General features: G+C 35.8%; 1 protein-coding gene and 2 long non-coding RNA genes across 3 annotated transcripts; 2 read left to right on the top strand and 1 right to left on the bottom strand.

The window, feature by feature from the left end:
* The first annotated feature begins 877 nt into the window (after window positions 1-877).
* On the top strand, window positions 878-1,364 carry LOC141609482 (uncharacterized). Its single transcript, XR_012527434.1, has 3 exons — window positions 878-1,008; window positions 1,108-1,234; window positions 1,324-1,364. It is a non-coding gene; the product is annotated as an uncharacterized LOC141609482 (long non-coding RNA).
* Window positions 1,365-7,293: 5,929 nt separating this feature from the next.
* Window positions 7,294-11,336, top strand: LOC141609483 (uncharacterized). Its single transcript, XR_012527435.1, has 3 exons — window positions 7,294-7,499; window positions 9,379-9,672; window positions 11,178-11,336. It is a non-coding gene; the product is annotated as an uncharacterized LOC141609483 (long non-coding RNA).
* Window positions 11,337-13,320: 1,984 nt separating this feature from the next.
* Window positions 13,321-16,392, bottom strand: LOC141606725 (BAG family molecular chaperone regulator 3-like). Its single transcript, XM_074425981.1, has 4 exons — window positions 15,206-16,392; window positions 14,771-15,027; window positions 14,231-14,377; window positions 13,321-13,992 (listed from the first exon to the last, which is right to left on the bottom strand). Exons 1-4 carry the CDS (start codon window positions 15,462-15,464, stop codon window positions 13,552-13,554), a joined length of 1,104 nt encoding a protein of 367 aa, XP_074282082.1. The 5' UTR covers window positions 15,465-16,392; the 3' UTR covers window positions 13,321-13,551.
* Between the last annotated feature and the right edge of the window lie 1,030 nt (window positions 16,393-17,422).

Consider the following 17,422-nt stretch of genomic DNA (forward strand, 5'->3'; position numbering starts at 1 on the left):
TAAAGGTAAGGCTAGGTGCAATTGGGGGTTACTATTTCTTCTCTTGATGACAACGAATACTATGGTATAGTTGAAGATATCTTTGAAATTAGTTATAGTGGACGTGACCGAGCTTATAAAACTGTCTTATTCAAGGTTGACTGGAAGGATAATTCTGTGGATGGAATGAGAGTACATGAACAATACAAGCTTGTAGAAGTGAATCGTACTAGAACGTACTCTAAGTATGATCCATTTATACTTGCACATCAGGCTCATCAAGTGTATTTTGCTACTTATCCAAGCACAACAAATGATAGAAATCAAAATGCGTGGTGTGCAATCTTTAAGACAAAGGCACGGTCACAAGTTGATACAACTTTTTTCCAAGAAGAAAACGTTTCAAATGAAACGCTTTTGTCTCCACCCGATGAAATCAACTATGAACATGAGAATAAAGATGGTGAAGACATGGAAGAGGAAGAATTTTATGATGTGGAAGAGAGACTCACGGGGAGGATGAGGCGGAGGAGGAGGAGGAGAGAAGGGAAGAAGAGGAGGGGGGAAGATGAGGTGAGGAGGAGAAGGGAGGAGGAGAAAAGGAGGAAGGACGAGGGGTTTGGAGATGAAGATGATTATGATGATGATGATGACGATGATGACGATGAGGAAGAGGATGAGGATGAGGACGAGGGGTTTGAAGATGAAGATGATTAAATTGGTATAATTTTGTATTCCTCAAGAGTAAATAATTAAAATTTAGAAGTCCGTATAATTTTCATTTATCATTATTTGTGTTAATTTTTATTTGTATTATCGCAGATGGCCGGAGCAGTCGAGGTAGGAAGCGTGGAGGCGGCTCGGGAGGAGGACAGAGTCGCGTCCGGAGCGGGAGGAGGAGTTTGTGCAGGAGGATCCGATGCAGACAGACGGTGACGGTGAGGAGAGTGACGCTACCGACGAGACACCACGGGTGCCGATACGGTACACTTCGGATCATAAGATGATTCTTGAGCCGGCGGGATTATGGTAAGTTTTATTCTTTATTAGTCTACTATTTTGTTTTTTTTTTTTTTTTTTTTTTAAATAATAATTGTTTGTAATTTTACATGTTCAAAATAAATGCAGGTTTATGGACGATTGCGTGGTACGAGGTGTCACGAAAAGCACGAAGACTAATTTCGTGGGTCCAATTCCTACATCGTGGACACAAGCTTCTCCTGCACAAAGAGATGCGTGGTTCAATAACTTTCGGGTATATATTTTCCGTATTTCTTTGTTTTAATAACCAAGGTTATACTTTTATAAATACTAATATGAAATTTTGTCGCTTTTTTTTTGTAGCAAGCATATGCTTGGTCACCGTCTCAAGAACGGAATGTCCGTATCGGAGTGCGAGGAAGTCGGTACTCGACGATATCGGGACGTGATTTGGAAGGTAGTTAGGCGCCCAAAGGAACCAGAGCACATGAAAGGTATTTAATTAACTTGTTTTGTTATTTGTATTAATTAGTATATACTCTCTTATATTATAAATAATATCAAGAAACTTATTAGTTATGATTTCATATGTGTAATTGCAGGTGACAAGAATGAAGGCTTAATAAAGCATACCAAAACTCCCGCTTTTCAGAAGAAGTCTAAGCAAGCATCCCTCAACAAAAGAGGAGGAAAGGAAGACGCCGTGAACGAGCCTACTCATTACGCGGGTTCACGATCGTTGGAATCGTATGTTGGGGTAAGTTTGTCTATTATTTGACACTTTTTTTTTTTTTCAATGCAACATGTTTATTTTATGTTAGATTTTTTGTTGATTTTCTAACATGTATGTTTTTTTTTTCATTCGAGAGGAAAGAAGAAGTCACAAATGATTGCGACGGTACTTAACCGTTTCGACACGCATTCCAGGGTTGACCACAAAGGGGTTAGAACTTGGACTAAGCCAAAAGACAAGCAATTATATGTAAGTTTCCGTAACACTTAATTTTTGTTAATTTACTCTCTTTTAAAATGTCGTATATAAGGTGGTTACCATATTAACTTACAACCATTTGTTTAATATTGTAGGAAGCATTTGAACAAGAAAAAGCCGCCAATCCGTAAACTCGGATAATGACATATGGTATAAGTTGGTGGATGGCTTCAAGAAAGGGCACGTGTATGGTACCGGAAGTTCAACACCGGCTTTCTATGAGAAAACGCGTAGGAGATCGACTTCAACAATTCCCGGAACACGTATCAACCGGAATTATTAGTCAACTTCAAGGTCAAATAAGAGAGCGTGATGAACGTGATGCCAAACGTGATGAAGAATTGCGCCAAATGAAGGAAAGAATGGCAATGTTTGAGACTTGGTGGAAAGGTTGTAACCCCGGACCTGGACCCAACTACGATCCAAATGATCCGCATGGTCCACATGGGGGGAGTGGAGCCGGTGTTGGCTTCCAAGTAGGATGATTGGGAGGTTAGCTTAGCTTGTAAGACTTGAACATTTAGACTTGAACATTTAGAATAGCTTAGCTTGTAAAACTTTCATTTTCAATATATGAAATGAAGTTTGAGAAATTGGGAGGTGTTGGGTTGAAATGTATGGTGTTGTGTGTGTTGAAATGGGATGTATGGTGTTGTGGAACATCGGTTTGTATGCAGGTTGTAAATTTTTGGCTAGCAATGAAAACGAAAAAAACCACCAAAACATACAGTGGGTTTGGCGACTGATTTGTGATTTGGCGACTGAAATTCAGTCGCCAAATTGGCGACTGATTAAAGGTAGTCGCCAAAATGGCGATCGAATAGCGATCGCTAAATCCCAATTCGATCGCCAAATTTGGTCACCAAAGTGGCTACGTCACCCAAAAAAGGCGACTGAGTTGGCATTTGGCGACTGCTATTCAGTCGCCATTTTGGCGACTACCTTTAATCAGTCGCCAATTTGGCGACTACCCAATCAGTCGCCATTTTGGAATTTGGCGAGTGATTTGGCAGTCGCCAAATTTGGCGACCGACTATAGTCGCCAAAGCTAGAAAAGGCGACTAAGGTCCGCGACTGACGTTTGGCGACTGATTTCAGTCGCCAAAATCAGTCGCCTGTTTTAATTCTTTTTGTAGTGTTAATCAGTATGGTCCAGTTGTAGATATGATATTATGAAGCCTATTTATAACTTAAGTCGAAATGGTCAAGTTGTAGATATGATTTTATGAAGCCCATTTATAGCCTAATTCATTTAGGCGGGAAAACTTTAGATATTTCTTATTCTTTTAGTTTAAGGGAGATTGTATGATTACCGATAGGGCTGTATATGGTTAAGTATTGACGTAAACCATATTTATTAGCGCATCGAACCATTAGAAGTTAGAACTAGTTTGATCGATGTTTAGCTCGAGCTCAAATAAATTCACGCTTGAGCTGATCCAGACCTACACCTAGAGAATCCAATTGAGTGCAAGTTTAAGCTCGATCATGCGCATGATATAGTTTAATTTGGCTCGTTGTAATTTTGATCACATCAAACGATTTTGTTTTATTTTTAGAATTTAGACTAAGTAGTCGAAATTGAATCAAATTAAATACATATAATTACCAAGTTACAACATATTAGTATGTGAAAAGATAATTTCAAGAGTTAAATTAAGGTGATCATAAAGCTCATGCTATCTCACACAACACAATCTCGAGTTTAATTGAGCTCAAAATTTAACTTACTCACTTATACTTTTATAAGTGCGATTATAAAAACCGTGAATGCATGAACAGTCACGGACCTAAATATTAAATATTGTACCCTACATTTTATGTGTAACCCTGCTACTAGCGAGTACCGACTAAGCCAAAAGCTTCATGTTGGCATTCACCATATCATTAATTAATTAATTATTTGCCAAAACGTTTTACACCATATAAGTAATTTAATTGGTCTCCCTTGTGACGGGTTACCATTTGTGACGGATATTTTGTGAGTAAAAATGGTAACAAAATGGGTTAGTGGAGAAAGGGGACCACATAAATAGTGTTGCAGAGAGAGAAAAAGTGGGTACTTTGTGAGGTAAAATGGTATCCGTCACTCAAGAGTGACGGATTCACAAACAAGAATTTGTGTAAGTAATTAGTCCGCACAAAGTACACGTATGTTTAATTAGTTTTTAATTAGCTGAATAATTAACAACGTAAGACCTTAAGTGTGCTACTAAACATGCAACGTGACCATAAGTCTTACGTTGAAAACACGCATGCATGCTTTTGCGAATGCGTCTCTGCTACCTAAGAAGTGACGACATTGAAATCTAAGATTATCTGTATTTTCTTTTTCACGTGGTCGTCAAAAAAGGCCTTAATTACACTACTATTCTCTGTTCCAGTCATTTGTTGTTTTTTTCCACATTGGGGTGTCTCAGTAAATTGTTATTCTTTCTATCTTAAGAATAAACTTAATGAACAATTTGATAATTCACCCTCAATTGTTCAACTTGTCATTTAATAATGCTCCCTCCTTTTTCCTTGGTCTTTGTGCCAAAATCAAAGGACAATAATTAACCGGTACGGGAAGAGTATTAGTTTATTACTAATTGGGATAAAATAAAGCAAGGTTTTATTGTCTTATACCATTCTGTGTAATTTGGATTCGAGTCAGGTAAGATACTAGGACGGTAAAGTTCTCCAGTCTCTCCTTCAAGAAGTTTAACACTTCTGCATTCTAAGACTTGAATCCAGGATTTTTGATCAAGTTAAAATAGAATTTTATCGGTTAATTTAAGTGCTCATGATATAAAGGGTCCATTATTAATGAGAAACTAGGATACTATGCATAAATAGTTCATAACTTACAAGTTACCACTAAGGTCCGAGCTCATCGCAAATTTATGTTGATACTCCCTTTATAGTTTATAGTATCAATAAATCATCTTTATGATCGTTTTAAACAATTATTATTGTCTAAAACGGTTAGCTATTGCAAACCTATGTGTTGCATCATTATCCATGTGTAATGTGTATATGGGTTGTTAAACTTACTACAGAGATGCTTTATATTGATAATTGTCTTAAATAAGAAATTGTTTTAAATAATTCTTATTTTATATCAATTTTATGTGCCTTTTATATAATGTCAAGAATGAGATAAACTTTAGAGGATTTCGTCGACAATCAAAGACCACTACTTTGTATTAATTTTGACCTTCCCAATTCCAACGGTTATTAGTCTTGTGGTAGCTAGATAAAACAAGCTAGCATGCCTAAAATTGACAACTTTGTCAACAGTTATTGCAGTATTACCATGAGACATGCATGCATTGATGCATATGTAACTTCTTTTACTGTGTGCTAGCTGCTTTTTAGTCTCGACAAAGATTGATCCATATGAAAGTCAATCAACCAACATATTATACTTAAAAAGAGTGTGTAATAATTTAGAATCTACCCATCACTTCATAAGTCATAACATGTTTGTGTGTTTTTCTTTTTTTGGATGACGAGAAAACCCGTATCTGCTATTTCTGATGCATACTGAGTAAATCTTTCAGGATATGTAATAACCTGCAGGTCACGTATATCAGGTCAATCACTTTTTGGATGTTTGTATGTGAATTTAGGATAGTTTGTACAATTCCACAATGTTTATGATAAAAACTCGTAATGATTATATTATTTTTACACATAAATAACTATGATTAAAGTATCATCGCAAAAATCTCGTAAAATAAAATAGGAAGATTATTGTGAATTGATAGAATTATGTATTTATGTTATAAAAGATATCACTGGATGGATAAATCTTACTCCCTCAGCTCTGTAGTATGTCCCGGTCATTTGTTGTCCTTTTCCATTTTGGGGTGTCTCAGTCATTTGTTGTCCTTTCTATTTTAAGAATCAATTTGATGAGCAATTTAATCATTCACACTCAATTTATTCCACTTGTCATCTAGTAATTGGCTCTCTCCCCTTTTCTTGGTTTTTGTGTCAAAACCAAAGAACAACAAATGACCGGGACGGATGGAGTATTTCATTTTCCTTTTTAAAAAGTTGCTACACGTAAACACGCTTTGCATTGAGAAGGCCAACGTCTTGTTTGCGTTCTAAGAGTTGCGGTTGACCATCTTACTGTTGGAAGTCAACAGCTGCAAGAATTCCATTATTAGTAAATGGCAATTTGGCACTTTGAAATACAGTAGTGATTCACACCATACTAGTCTTCCAGAAACTCGCGTATTACTACTTTTGGAAACTTTAGGGCTTAGACTCTTAGACCAACTGACCAACTTGCGAAATGCAAGTTTACCTTCATTCTTTTGTGTTTCATTACGAATATACTACAATTATTTAATAAATAATATATGTCCATGACATTCTACAGTACATTGTTTTGTTGGTTGTCCAAAAAAATTACAATACGGAATATAAATATCACAAATTGTTATGTAAGAATTATTTTTATGTAAGCCTAACCCAACGGCAATACCTAATAAAATTATTTAATAAAAGTATACAATAATATGTCTATTTTAATTACCTAATATTTTAATTATAAATTTGCATCTCTTAATTTTCATCACAAGATGTGTAACTATCAAAATAAAATAAACTCTTTTAATATATTAAAGCCCTAAGTTTGATTTTTTTTTTTTTTTGTATTAATTTTTTTTTTCTATTAAGTCTGTTCTATGCTATAAAATTATCCTATAGAAAAGTTGATATACTAAAATATACTCCTTTTGTCTTTGAAATATTTTTCGTTTTTCACTATTTGTCTGTCACTAAATTAACGTCCAATATCCCACTTGCATTTCATCTCAACTACACATTCACCCCAATTGGCTCGCTCGAATCACTATATATGATTCTTATTATTTATACTTCAGCAATTCTTCTATAGGACCGTCCTATAGCATAGGACTGACCCAAAAAGAGAAAAGCCCAAAATTAACATATAATATTAGTTTTATTTTGATAACCCGATATCTTATAATGAATACCGACATATTTAAATATGCAAGTTATCAAGATAAAGTATTATGTTACCAAAATAAACAATTTTTTACACATTTATTAACTTATTTAATTAGTCTTTGTGTCATTAGGCAAGTCTTTTGCTAAAAATGGTCATATAGAACAATTTTACTTATACTCCATTAAACGTAATATAAACCGATAAAATTAGTAGTAGCCATTTGTGTTCACCTTCACATTGGAAAAGTACATAGGCAGCCCACTAATACCCAAACCCACTCCATACAAATGGGCTTAAAAACTCCACAACTTAGGCCATAAAGCCCACAACTATACTAATTCACTTTCCTTCACTTCAGTTGCAACAACAAAACTATACCACTCCTTGAAACTCTCCCTCCTTCCTCTTTCCCCAACTTCTCTATCAATCGCGTGCTATATAAGCCGCGAAATTTCAAACTCCAGTTTAAAAGTTCGTCTTATTTTCTCTCTCTAACTCCCTCTTTCTCTCTCCTCAACTTAGGGTTTTCCGCTTGAAGAATTCAGTCAATCGATCAATCGCTGTTTTCTTACTCTCAAGGTATAATGATCGCTTTCCGCTTGTTTACTGCATCGTAATTTGTGATTAATTGCATTCGATTTTGAGTAATTAGTTGATTTATTTTGAGGTTTAGTTATCGCTTTGAATCCAGCATGTTTATCGCTTTGTAATTAGTATGTGATTAATTGTGTTTGATTTATTGTACATTTGTTATTTGTACTAGCTGACTATATGATTTTGTAATTATTGGTTCAATTTCAGCTTGATTAGTGTTTCGTAATAATGTGATTAATCGAGTTTGATTTCTCCTCAATTGATTATCGTTTCAGTTTCTCCATTTCTAGCTCAATTTTTGCTAGTTTATCGCTTCGTAATTATGTGATTTCTAGTTACTAGCTGATTTAGTGCAATTATCGCTTCTAATTCTCCATGTTTTAGCTCAATTTTAGATTGTTAATTGCTTCATCATTATCCGATTAATCATATTTGATTCGTCGTCATTAACTAATTTACTTGAAGGTATACTCCGTGGTAATTATTGCTTCAGTTTCTCAAATTCTAGCTCAATTTCCGCGTGTTTGTTGCTTCGGAAATTATGTGATAAATCGTAGTATTTGATTTCTCATCACTAGCTAATTCACTTTGAGGTTTGATTATCGGTTTAATTTCTCCATTTCTTGTCACTTGCTGGTTTACTTTAAGGTATATGGAGTAGTAATTATCACTTCAGTTTCTCTATTGCTAGCTCAATTTCTGCTTATTTATTTTCAGCTTAGTCTTTCGCTGCTTGATTATCTTACCATCGTTTAGCTCAAGTCGTATTCATGCGTATGAAAAGCTAGTTTGTTTGATCAATTAAGCCAACAGCGCAATTATCAAGCGAATTTTTGTCCTTGAAACTGCTATTTATGTGATTGATTGTTGATTTAGCCGATATGAGATCTCTTTATGTCTTTGCACTTGTGAGAAACAAGCCTAGCTTGAGTACTTCATCTGTACTCTTATACTTACTAGAAGGGAGAACAATGTTCATTGAGAAGGACAATCAGAAAATATGTCAGGTTGAAGAGTTGTGTGAGAATTTTGTACAAAAACGTAAAGCAGTTGATGAGAGGGAGTACTTGATAGGTTCAGGAGGTTTTGTACAAGATCAGAAGATGGAATCGGTGATAGAAAATCAGTATAGCATACAATACCATTAGGTGACGGTCTCTATCGAAAGCTTCGTATGTGAAACTCTAAGGGTGTGTTTGGATAGTAAAAGTGGAAGGAAAGGGAGGGAAGGGGGAAGGAGGGAAGAGAAAGGGAGGTAAGGGAAGGGGAGGGTAAATGGGGTGTGGGTGTTTCGATACAACTCCTTCCAAATCTTGCCTATTGTGGATAGATTTTGCTTAGGCTTGGAGGAGGGAAAATGGATCCCTCCAAATCTCTCCCACTCCATTTCCCTCCACCCTCATTTGCTATCCAAACAAAGGATTTTATTCCCTTATTCTTCCTCCCTTTCTTTTCCTTCCAAACCCCTCAATCCAAACACACCCTAAATAACCATATATTACGTAAGCTAATTGCCTTCTAAGAGTACATATACCCTCTCACTCTCCCAACTTTTTATCTGGTATTGTCGTAAGTGCTGGTCACAAATTCATATTCCTGATTTAGGGTGGGAATTGGGACGAGTCTTCAGTGGTCATGGTGGAATTGTTTTGCTTTATAAGACTTTGAATGCATTTCGAAACATGCTATTGATTTCGTTTTCTTTTTCCTCTTTTTGTTTGCTTCATATGTTTCTTCTACTGCTGTCGCATCTGAAATGGTTTGAATTCCATAAATAGCATATCTATATCTACTCTGTGTACCGCAGATTATGTTTGTTCCTGTAAGTCCTTTTTTATAACATTTTTTTATCTCAATTTTGCAGATTGATTTGTTTCCTAGTGCGTTAGTGACTGTTAGCAACCACCCATGCATCCGAACAAATTTCCTTGTCTACCGAGTTGAGCAAGGTTCATGAAGTCATTCATATAGGGTCAGGGAGTCAGGGTTATGGGTTATGGGTTAATCACTGAATTTTATGATATCATTGATATACATCTTCGTAACTCTGTCAAGTATCATGGGGGATGACTGCCTTCGGTGACAAGTTTTTGCTGTTACCAGCCAGTGAATGACGTATTTGACTCTTACAGCTCACCATACTGCTATCAGTGTTATGGTACTTCTTCTGCATCCTTGCTATTGCATTTGTTAACATGCGAAATATTAGTGCATGTTTCTAAATTTGAAGATTAATATCAGATGCATACACGTCTTTATGTACATCGTACGTTAGTTCACTCTGTAGTCTGTAATTCTGTACAACGGCCACAATGAAGCACTTAGGCTCTATTTTCATTCCTATGCAACATATTCCAGTTTGTATCTCAACAGGAAAACATTCAGAGTTTCTAGTTTCTAGTCTAATGTCTCATGTTTCTCCTCAGTCACATTTTCATAGAATAGTTCGTATAGTTAGAAGACTTAGAACTATAGGGTTATCGTTCTAGCCAAGGTTAACCAACTCGTCACTAATATACCACACAGGCCCACCTCCTAGCTAATTGCGATACACTCCTATAGATTTGTTACGTGATAATTGACGTGGGTGGACTGACTCTGATAACTCACTAACTCAGTTTCTAACTTTTATAGGGTTTAAAGACATCTTCACATTTGATTCCGACTTAAATTCTTCACAATTCATTGCAGAAATGCCTACCTTATGCAATTATCGTTTTAGTTGCCGGGAAATAATCTGTTTTGCCTTTCTAACAGCATGACCTGAATAGTTGAATGATGAATCTGATCATGAGTCTTGTAAATCTATTACAAGACTACTTGCTATCTGCACTTGGAGTTTAGTCCCTGCCTCGGAATCATCCGTCTACATGTTATTTTTTTATGATGCTGGGGTATCCAATTTCATAAATTAATAGAAAGTTGTTTCATTCTAATTAGCATTAGCAGCATATTAGATTCTTCATGTCATCACTGTGCTATACATTATTTGGGCGTTATATGCATACAGCTGGAGATATCTGCTTTTAGTTGGGTGTAGGGTTATCATGATACAGATCCCACTGGCTTTTGTCAACTTATTCTCTGTTCTTGGGCTCCCATGCAGGCATATGGCGTGCTATCAACAACTTATTTCTAGTAGTTTAATTGTCAGTATTTGAATTGGATTATCTATTTGATTAGAATCTTATGCCCATCTAAAGCCAAAAATCTATCACCTAAATTTAACCCTAATTACTGATTCAAGCGTAATGCTCATACGTATGTCTGTAATGCATTGTCTGTTCCATAATAGGTCTCATTCTTCTACCCTTGGCAGAGTCGGTTGTATTTAATGCGGAACTTAATTATCTGATGAGGCCAGTGATGGTCGAAACTAGAAAGTTGACTCGTATTAAGAAGATAGAACCCCCTTTGAGGTATTTAAAATTGAACTATCTTAATGACTTGTATCGCTCGATGTCAGTAATGAACCAGTTGGCTTGATATGTACCCAAACCAGAATTTGCTTGCATTTTTAGGTGTCATAATAATGATGCATATGTTAAGTTTGATGTCAATTTCTTGTATTAATCATCAGAAATTAATAAAAACCAAGCAGATGGTTAATCTGAATATGACTTCTTTGTACTTTTGTTCCTCCATGTGCGTTTGGAATCAAAGGGACAGAGACAGCTTCCATTTGAAGTGATCAACACAAACAAGGAGTACCCAGGTGGCTTTGTTTTGCTTTGGAAGCATTGTCCTTAACTTCATTTGAACCCCAGAGATGATGAATCGTGACAGGTATGACACACTTATCATCCGTACTTATTTTTACTCTCTCCGTCTCGATCGTATTGTTTACCTATTTCTGTTTAGGATTTTTTTTTTTTTGATAAGGTAAGAAAAATAGATTGATTCTCTAGAGTAGGACCAACATATCTTATCCTTTCGAATGAGTGAGGTAAGTTGAAGTCACATGCTTTCAAACCACCTCGAAAGAGTTGGACATGAATGTCCAATAGAAGCCATAAAGTCAGCAACCTTGTTGGCTTCACGAAAGCAATGTTTAATTATCACTTCATCGAAAAAATGAAGGTCTAATTTCACATTCTTGATAATACTAGAAATTTCCCAAGGAATTTACCAAGTACTTATTTAGTACTTGGACCGTTCGTTTCAACTTTACGAATGTTTTGATTGAAATTAACCATCGACTCGTCATCCATAACCAATACGAGTAATAAGAACTAATAAAAGTAAACAAATACACAGAGAAGAAATTAAATGGATTCCGTGTGGTGGTTATTGAGATTGACCTCATTCTTTAACCATGAGATCAGGGGTCGAGTGGTCGACCTTGTCTCTGGGTATGGAACAAACTTCTTGGCTGGTTATTCTCAAATTTCCCTCTTTGGAGAGCACGCACAACGAGAGAATCATTGTTGTCGACAATAGACACCCTGGTCTACACAAAAAAAAACTACAAAAACAAAGGAATAAATATATGCACTACTCACTATCATGTCATTTTGGAGTCAGATAGATTCTTTGTGTGCTTCGGGCAACGCGTATTTTTTTTTTTGTTTTTTTTTTTTGACAATGATTCAACGCGTATTTCTATTTCTAGCAACTGTGCTTAACAGTTCTTTAAATAACATTTGGACTTCTGAATCAGGCAATCTGAGACAGTGATGTTGTTGGAACCGTAAGGCCTTAAATCCTTATTGATCCTCGGAACTGTTACACTAATGACATGCCATTAAGTCACTTGCCGCCCTAATCAGTATCTTGTCCCTCCATCCTTCTACATTTTATGTAAGGTTAATTAGTACTCTATAATTAGAGGCACCTTCCCCTTACTTTTGGGAGCTAATTATTACACTCCTTTGATCTCTTTTTACATTTCCCTTTGAAAGAAGAGCTTAAAAAAAGTGTGAATTTCAGGAGGGTAGACAGAGTATTTGTCTTAAATCTTAAAACAGGTCAAATATTACCACATAGTACTATGGTAGTAATAGTGACAAAACCTTTGACATTTCCTGTTGCCCTGTGATTTGGTATATCTTTGACCCGTCTTAAGCTTAAAACGGATAGTGTCCGACTGTCCGTCTTAAATGAGAATTTGTGAAAAATCATTACCATTACTTTCCAATTTTCCATCCACAAGCACGTCTGTCAGTTAGTGAACCACATAGGAAGCAAGGTTTGAAGAGCAATAATGTTCTCTAAAACAACCATCCTCACATACCAAACAGAAACATGCTGTTGTGCCCCAGCAGCCGGCCCCAATGTTTCCGCGCATACTTGGATGACCTATCTCCCTCATTCACATGTAGTTGCAGTTATCCTTTGCCCGTGCTATTATGCACCATCTCTGGTTAATCCGAGGAGAACTCAGGTGATTTGAACTTTTATGAACCAAGCCAAACCATAGTACTCTAATACTACTTGTCAAGTCCCCGTGGCAAGACGACATAAAAACGAGCAGGACAAATTGTCCTCAACCCAAGTGGGACGACTCCTTCCTTGGACACACTAACTGGTATAGAAAAGTAGTCTCCTAACTTACAGAATAGTCTCCTTGCTCCAACTTTTACCTATGTAGCAATAATTCCTACATACTCAGGAAGAACACAACGCATGCAACAATAGGACAGACTTGAAAAGAACAGAAAGTGAGGCAGAAACTCGATTAAGTAGAAAATTTTCAAGTTTCAAGACTGCTTGATTCAACAAATACACACCTACTTCATTCATAGATCGAGATTATAATTATATCTAGCACAAACAAAACATCGATATGACTCTAAAGCCCAACATCTAAAAAAGAAAGGCACATTATGGTAGTATTAATCGTTTTTCATGGCCACACCCCCCACAATTTATTTCTCATGTGGAGATGTAATAAGGGGGGTTGCTAACAAAATCTAGATACAGAAAAGAATGAAGAAAAAAGATATCAAACCCATCTGAACACAAATATCAGAAAAATAAATAATACACATCCAAACACACACACGAGCAAATAGGGGGATTTGTATAATGTTCCACCTTATTCGAAAAATTCCCAAGGGAACTTGGGTTTTTCTGGCTTAGGAGAAGTTGCCTCAAGTGATCTTGTAGGGGAGAGAGTGATAAGTGGAGGTGTTGACTCGAACGTTTCCCACTGTGTGGTTACCACTGTCCCTGATGTAGAATGTCGCGTTGGCTCTTGCCGTTGTGGCTGTGGTCGCAATGGTGAGTGACCAATAGAATGTCTTTGTGGCTGCTTGGGTTGTTGCTTGACAGGTAATGGTGGTTTGCCCCCATTTGATGCTCTGTCCTGATTATTCAAATGAATTTGACTGTTCCCCGTGGATACTGGATTTTTGGCATGACCATTCGGGATTTTTTGGTGATTTCCATTTGGCATATGAACACCATTTGATTTTGGCATTGCGTTTTTTGCCTTTAGCACGTCTAATGTTTCAACATATTTCTGAACTCGTACCACCTGCACAAGAAATAATAAGGTGAGAATGCAAAAAAAGTGATTTCAGTGACCATTTTAAAAACATAAATAAGCTAGTTGTTTATTGATTCGTGTATTTAGTAAGTATATCGCTGGGTATACGAGCGGGGATCTTAGTTGGAGTCAGTCAGTCTCACCATAACATTGATATAAGACAGTCATTTAGTAGCCTGAAAGACTCAGAAAACCGTAATATTTGGCCACAGAAATGAGAAACTACCTGCATCTTTCGTTGCAGTTTGACATCACCATCAGCCACAATACCATCTAGTTTGATCAGTTCATTCATTAGCAGTTCAATTACACTCACTACTTCAGTTTCTGCTACTCTTCCCCCTTTCAAAATCACTGATTCAAGATCCGCCACCTGCCAAATTCCAACACAAGATTAGTAAAAACCAATTTCTTTTCAATTGGAAATCCAACAAACATTCTATGGCACACAAAACCACATCAATTTCAATTTCAGAGCCACAAGAGTGCTACATTCAAGAAAACCAGCTCTATGCTTACTAATTTCTCTAGATTTTCGCAAGATTGCACGAATAACTATACTACTTCATAAGCTCAATTTAACTCAATTCACACACTAAAAACTCCTAAAACACCAAAATTTCTTCAACATTTCGTGTTTAAGACTGTTAACATAAGATGGCTCTCACATAGATGGAAATAAAAGGAGGTTGTAAAAGGTCTTAAGTTAGACGGTTTTAAGCAAGACTAGCTCATATTTCTTCTCAAGATAGCAAGAATTAAATACCTGAGCTGCAAGTTTATCAACTTCCAAACTAATTTGAGAGATAGATTTAGCAGCTTTCTCCATTTTAGCATTTCTCTTCATTTCAAGATACCTTTTTTCCTGACTAATTGGATCTTCCACCACTACCAACTTTGATTTATCCTTCACTCCAACAATATCCAAAAACTCCTTTGAACTCCTCTCTTTATCCTTAAAATACACCTTCTGATCTTCATGGTGTAACCCTGTCGGTCCACTTAACTTTTTCTTCAACTCCCCTGCAATATAAACCCCATTAAACAACAATCACATATTACATACTCCCTCCGTCCCAATCATTTTTAACCAAAGGTAAACAATTGATTGAGACGAGGTGAGTATTTCCTAAGTCAACCTTAATCACTAAAAAAGTCAAAACCAATTCACTTCACTAAAAAGAACAAAATAATAACATACCAAATGTTGCCTGGGAGTTAATAAGGATTTCATGATAGCTTGACCCGTATTTTACTCGAACCCGAACACTTGGTGGCGGTTTAGTGTTCTGATCCGCATCTATTCTCTTCTGTACTAACATCCCACAAGGCCTGAGCTCCCAATTCTCAGGCCTTTCCTCGCCGCCATCACCGACACCACCACCACCACCATTACCAGTGGTAGTTTTATTCCCATTCATGGGTGACAACCCAGTTAACTTCGTCCTCATACGCATCATCTTTCCCCACCAAAAATATTTTTTGCTAAACTTTATTACCGTCACACGTGACTAAATATTACTGAAAGAACCAAAACAGTTTTAGAGAAGCAACCAATTCAATTCATTGGTTGATTGAAAGCAAAGAATAACTCAAGAACAAAACTATGATGAAGGGAAATTTCTTTTCTTTCTTTCTTTCTTTTCAACTTTTATTCAGAGAATTTGTGGCTTTCTGACAAAAAGAGACCATTACTATCAGATCTTCTTCTTACCCTTCTCAGGAAAACAAGTAGCCACCTATTTTTTTGGTCAAACCATACGGTACTTCCCACTTATATTATAACATATACACTGCAATTAATCAAAGTTAATTGTATTGAATATTTGAATTATTGCTTGGAAAATGAATGGACAAAGTAAAACTGAAAAAAAAATATTAATTTTGTGGAGCTAGTGAGGGTCGCTACAAAATGAAAACTCGACTTTTTCCGAGTTTTCCTTATAGCATTACCCGTTCACCCGGCTGATAAAATGTGATGGGGGATGGAAAGAAAAGAGGGGAAGAGACAAGAGAGAGAAGGTAGTATAAATGAGAGAAGTTTCAGGAAAATAAAGTTGGAAATAAAAAAATATTGTGATAATAATGGGACGACAGCTTGGGGTCAGATACGCATTCATATATTAATAAGTGCAATATGAGTAATAAATAGTGCACAAAATCTCATTTAAGACGTCACTTTCCGTCTTAGGCTCAAGACTAGCCAAGTCCGGAATATCATATAACTTGTATACGTATGTAAAATCAATATGTTGTTTTTTTTTTTCCTATTATTCTTATATACTCCGTACTTTACAAGTGATATGTATTAGACGGATGGTGCCGTCTTAAGGAAGACTTACCCTAAATAGTGTGTTTGAAGAAGAGGAAAGTATGATCCTACATATCATACCTAATAATGAAAATATTATGTGTATATCTTTCTAAATAAAGAGGTGTGAACAAATGAACAATAGGGGAAAAGGGGAAGAAGGTAGGAAAAACTAGGATTCTTGGAAGCCGCTATAAAGTTTTGGGTTTCAGTAGAGGCTGCTTAGCTTAGGCTATGTTGACATGTTTAATTGTTAGATTTGTTTATTTTATTTTTTAGTGTATTAAATATGAGTTAATTTACAGAAATTGAGGAAGTAAAGCAATTGGTTGGAACTTTATGGATCAATTTATGAACACAAATTTTCATATGTAACGGATTTTATCCGTCATAAGTTTGTGACGTGAGAATAGAGACAAGTGGGAGGGTAAGTGAGAGTAGGTTATAAAAGGTCATATTTAAGAGTTAAGACGGATTGATTTATCAGTTAGTCTTGCTATAAACGGATATATCCGTTTATAGTTAAAAAAAGGTCATATTTAAGAGTTAAGACGGATTGATTTATAGTTAAATAGCTACTTGTCAAACAGTTCTAAAAAAATAAGTTACTTGTAATTTTTGTCAAAAAAAAGGTACTTTAATCAAATAAGGTACCTGATATATCGTGTCAAACAGAGCATAAGACTCTGTTTGGTAAACTAATTGAAAAGGTAGGTGAAATCTGAAAAGCTAACTGAAACTTGAAAAACTAACTGATAAGGTAGCTGAAAATTACGAACCGATAAGGTTTGACAAATCAACCGAAAAGGTAACTGATTTTATGAAATGATGTAAAAAGATATGATAATTATTTAATAATATAGATTTAAGGGGTAAATAATTTCCGAAAGGGAAATTAAATCAAATCGTAAAATCTCAACTGCTACTCTAGGTAGCATTTTATTCCAAATATTTTATTTGGTTAAATAAACAACTTGTCAACTGCTAATAAAAAACCGAGGTACATAAAATTTTGGTTAAATAAGCTACTTTTAACAAATTAAATACCCGAAATACATTGTCAAATGGAGCCTAATAATAAGACGATTATAATTTTAAAAATATCTA

Source organism: Silene latifolia, chromosome 10 (genome assembly GCF_048544455.1).
Source record: "Silene latifolia isolate original U9 population chromosome 10, ASM4854445v1, whole genome shotgun sequence".
Taxonomy (NCBI): domain Eukaryota; kingdom Viridiplantae; phylum Streptophyta; class Magnoliopsida; order Caryophyllales; family Caryophyllaceae; genus Silene; species Silene latifolia.

Coding starts and splice junctions, on each gene's coding strand:
- LOC141606725 (XM_074425981.1), bottom strand. CDS start 15,464: ATGATGCGTATGAGGACGAAGTTAACTGGGTTGTCACCCATGAATGGG. Junction 15,028..15,205: donor TAACTCCCAGGCAACATTTG/GTATGTTATTAT, acceptor TTTATATTGCAG/GGGAGTTGAAGAAAAAGTTA. Junction 14,378..14,770: donor TTGATAAACTTGCAGCTCAG/GTATTTAATTCT, acceptor GGAATTTGGCAG/GTGGCGGATCTTGAATCAGT.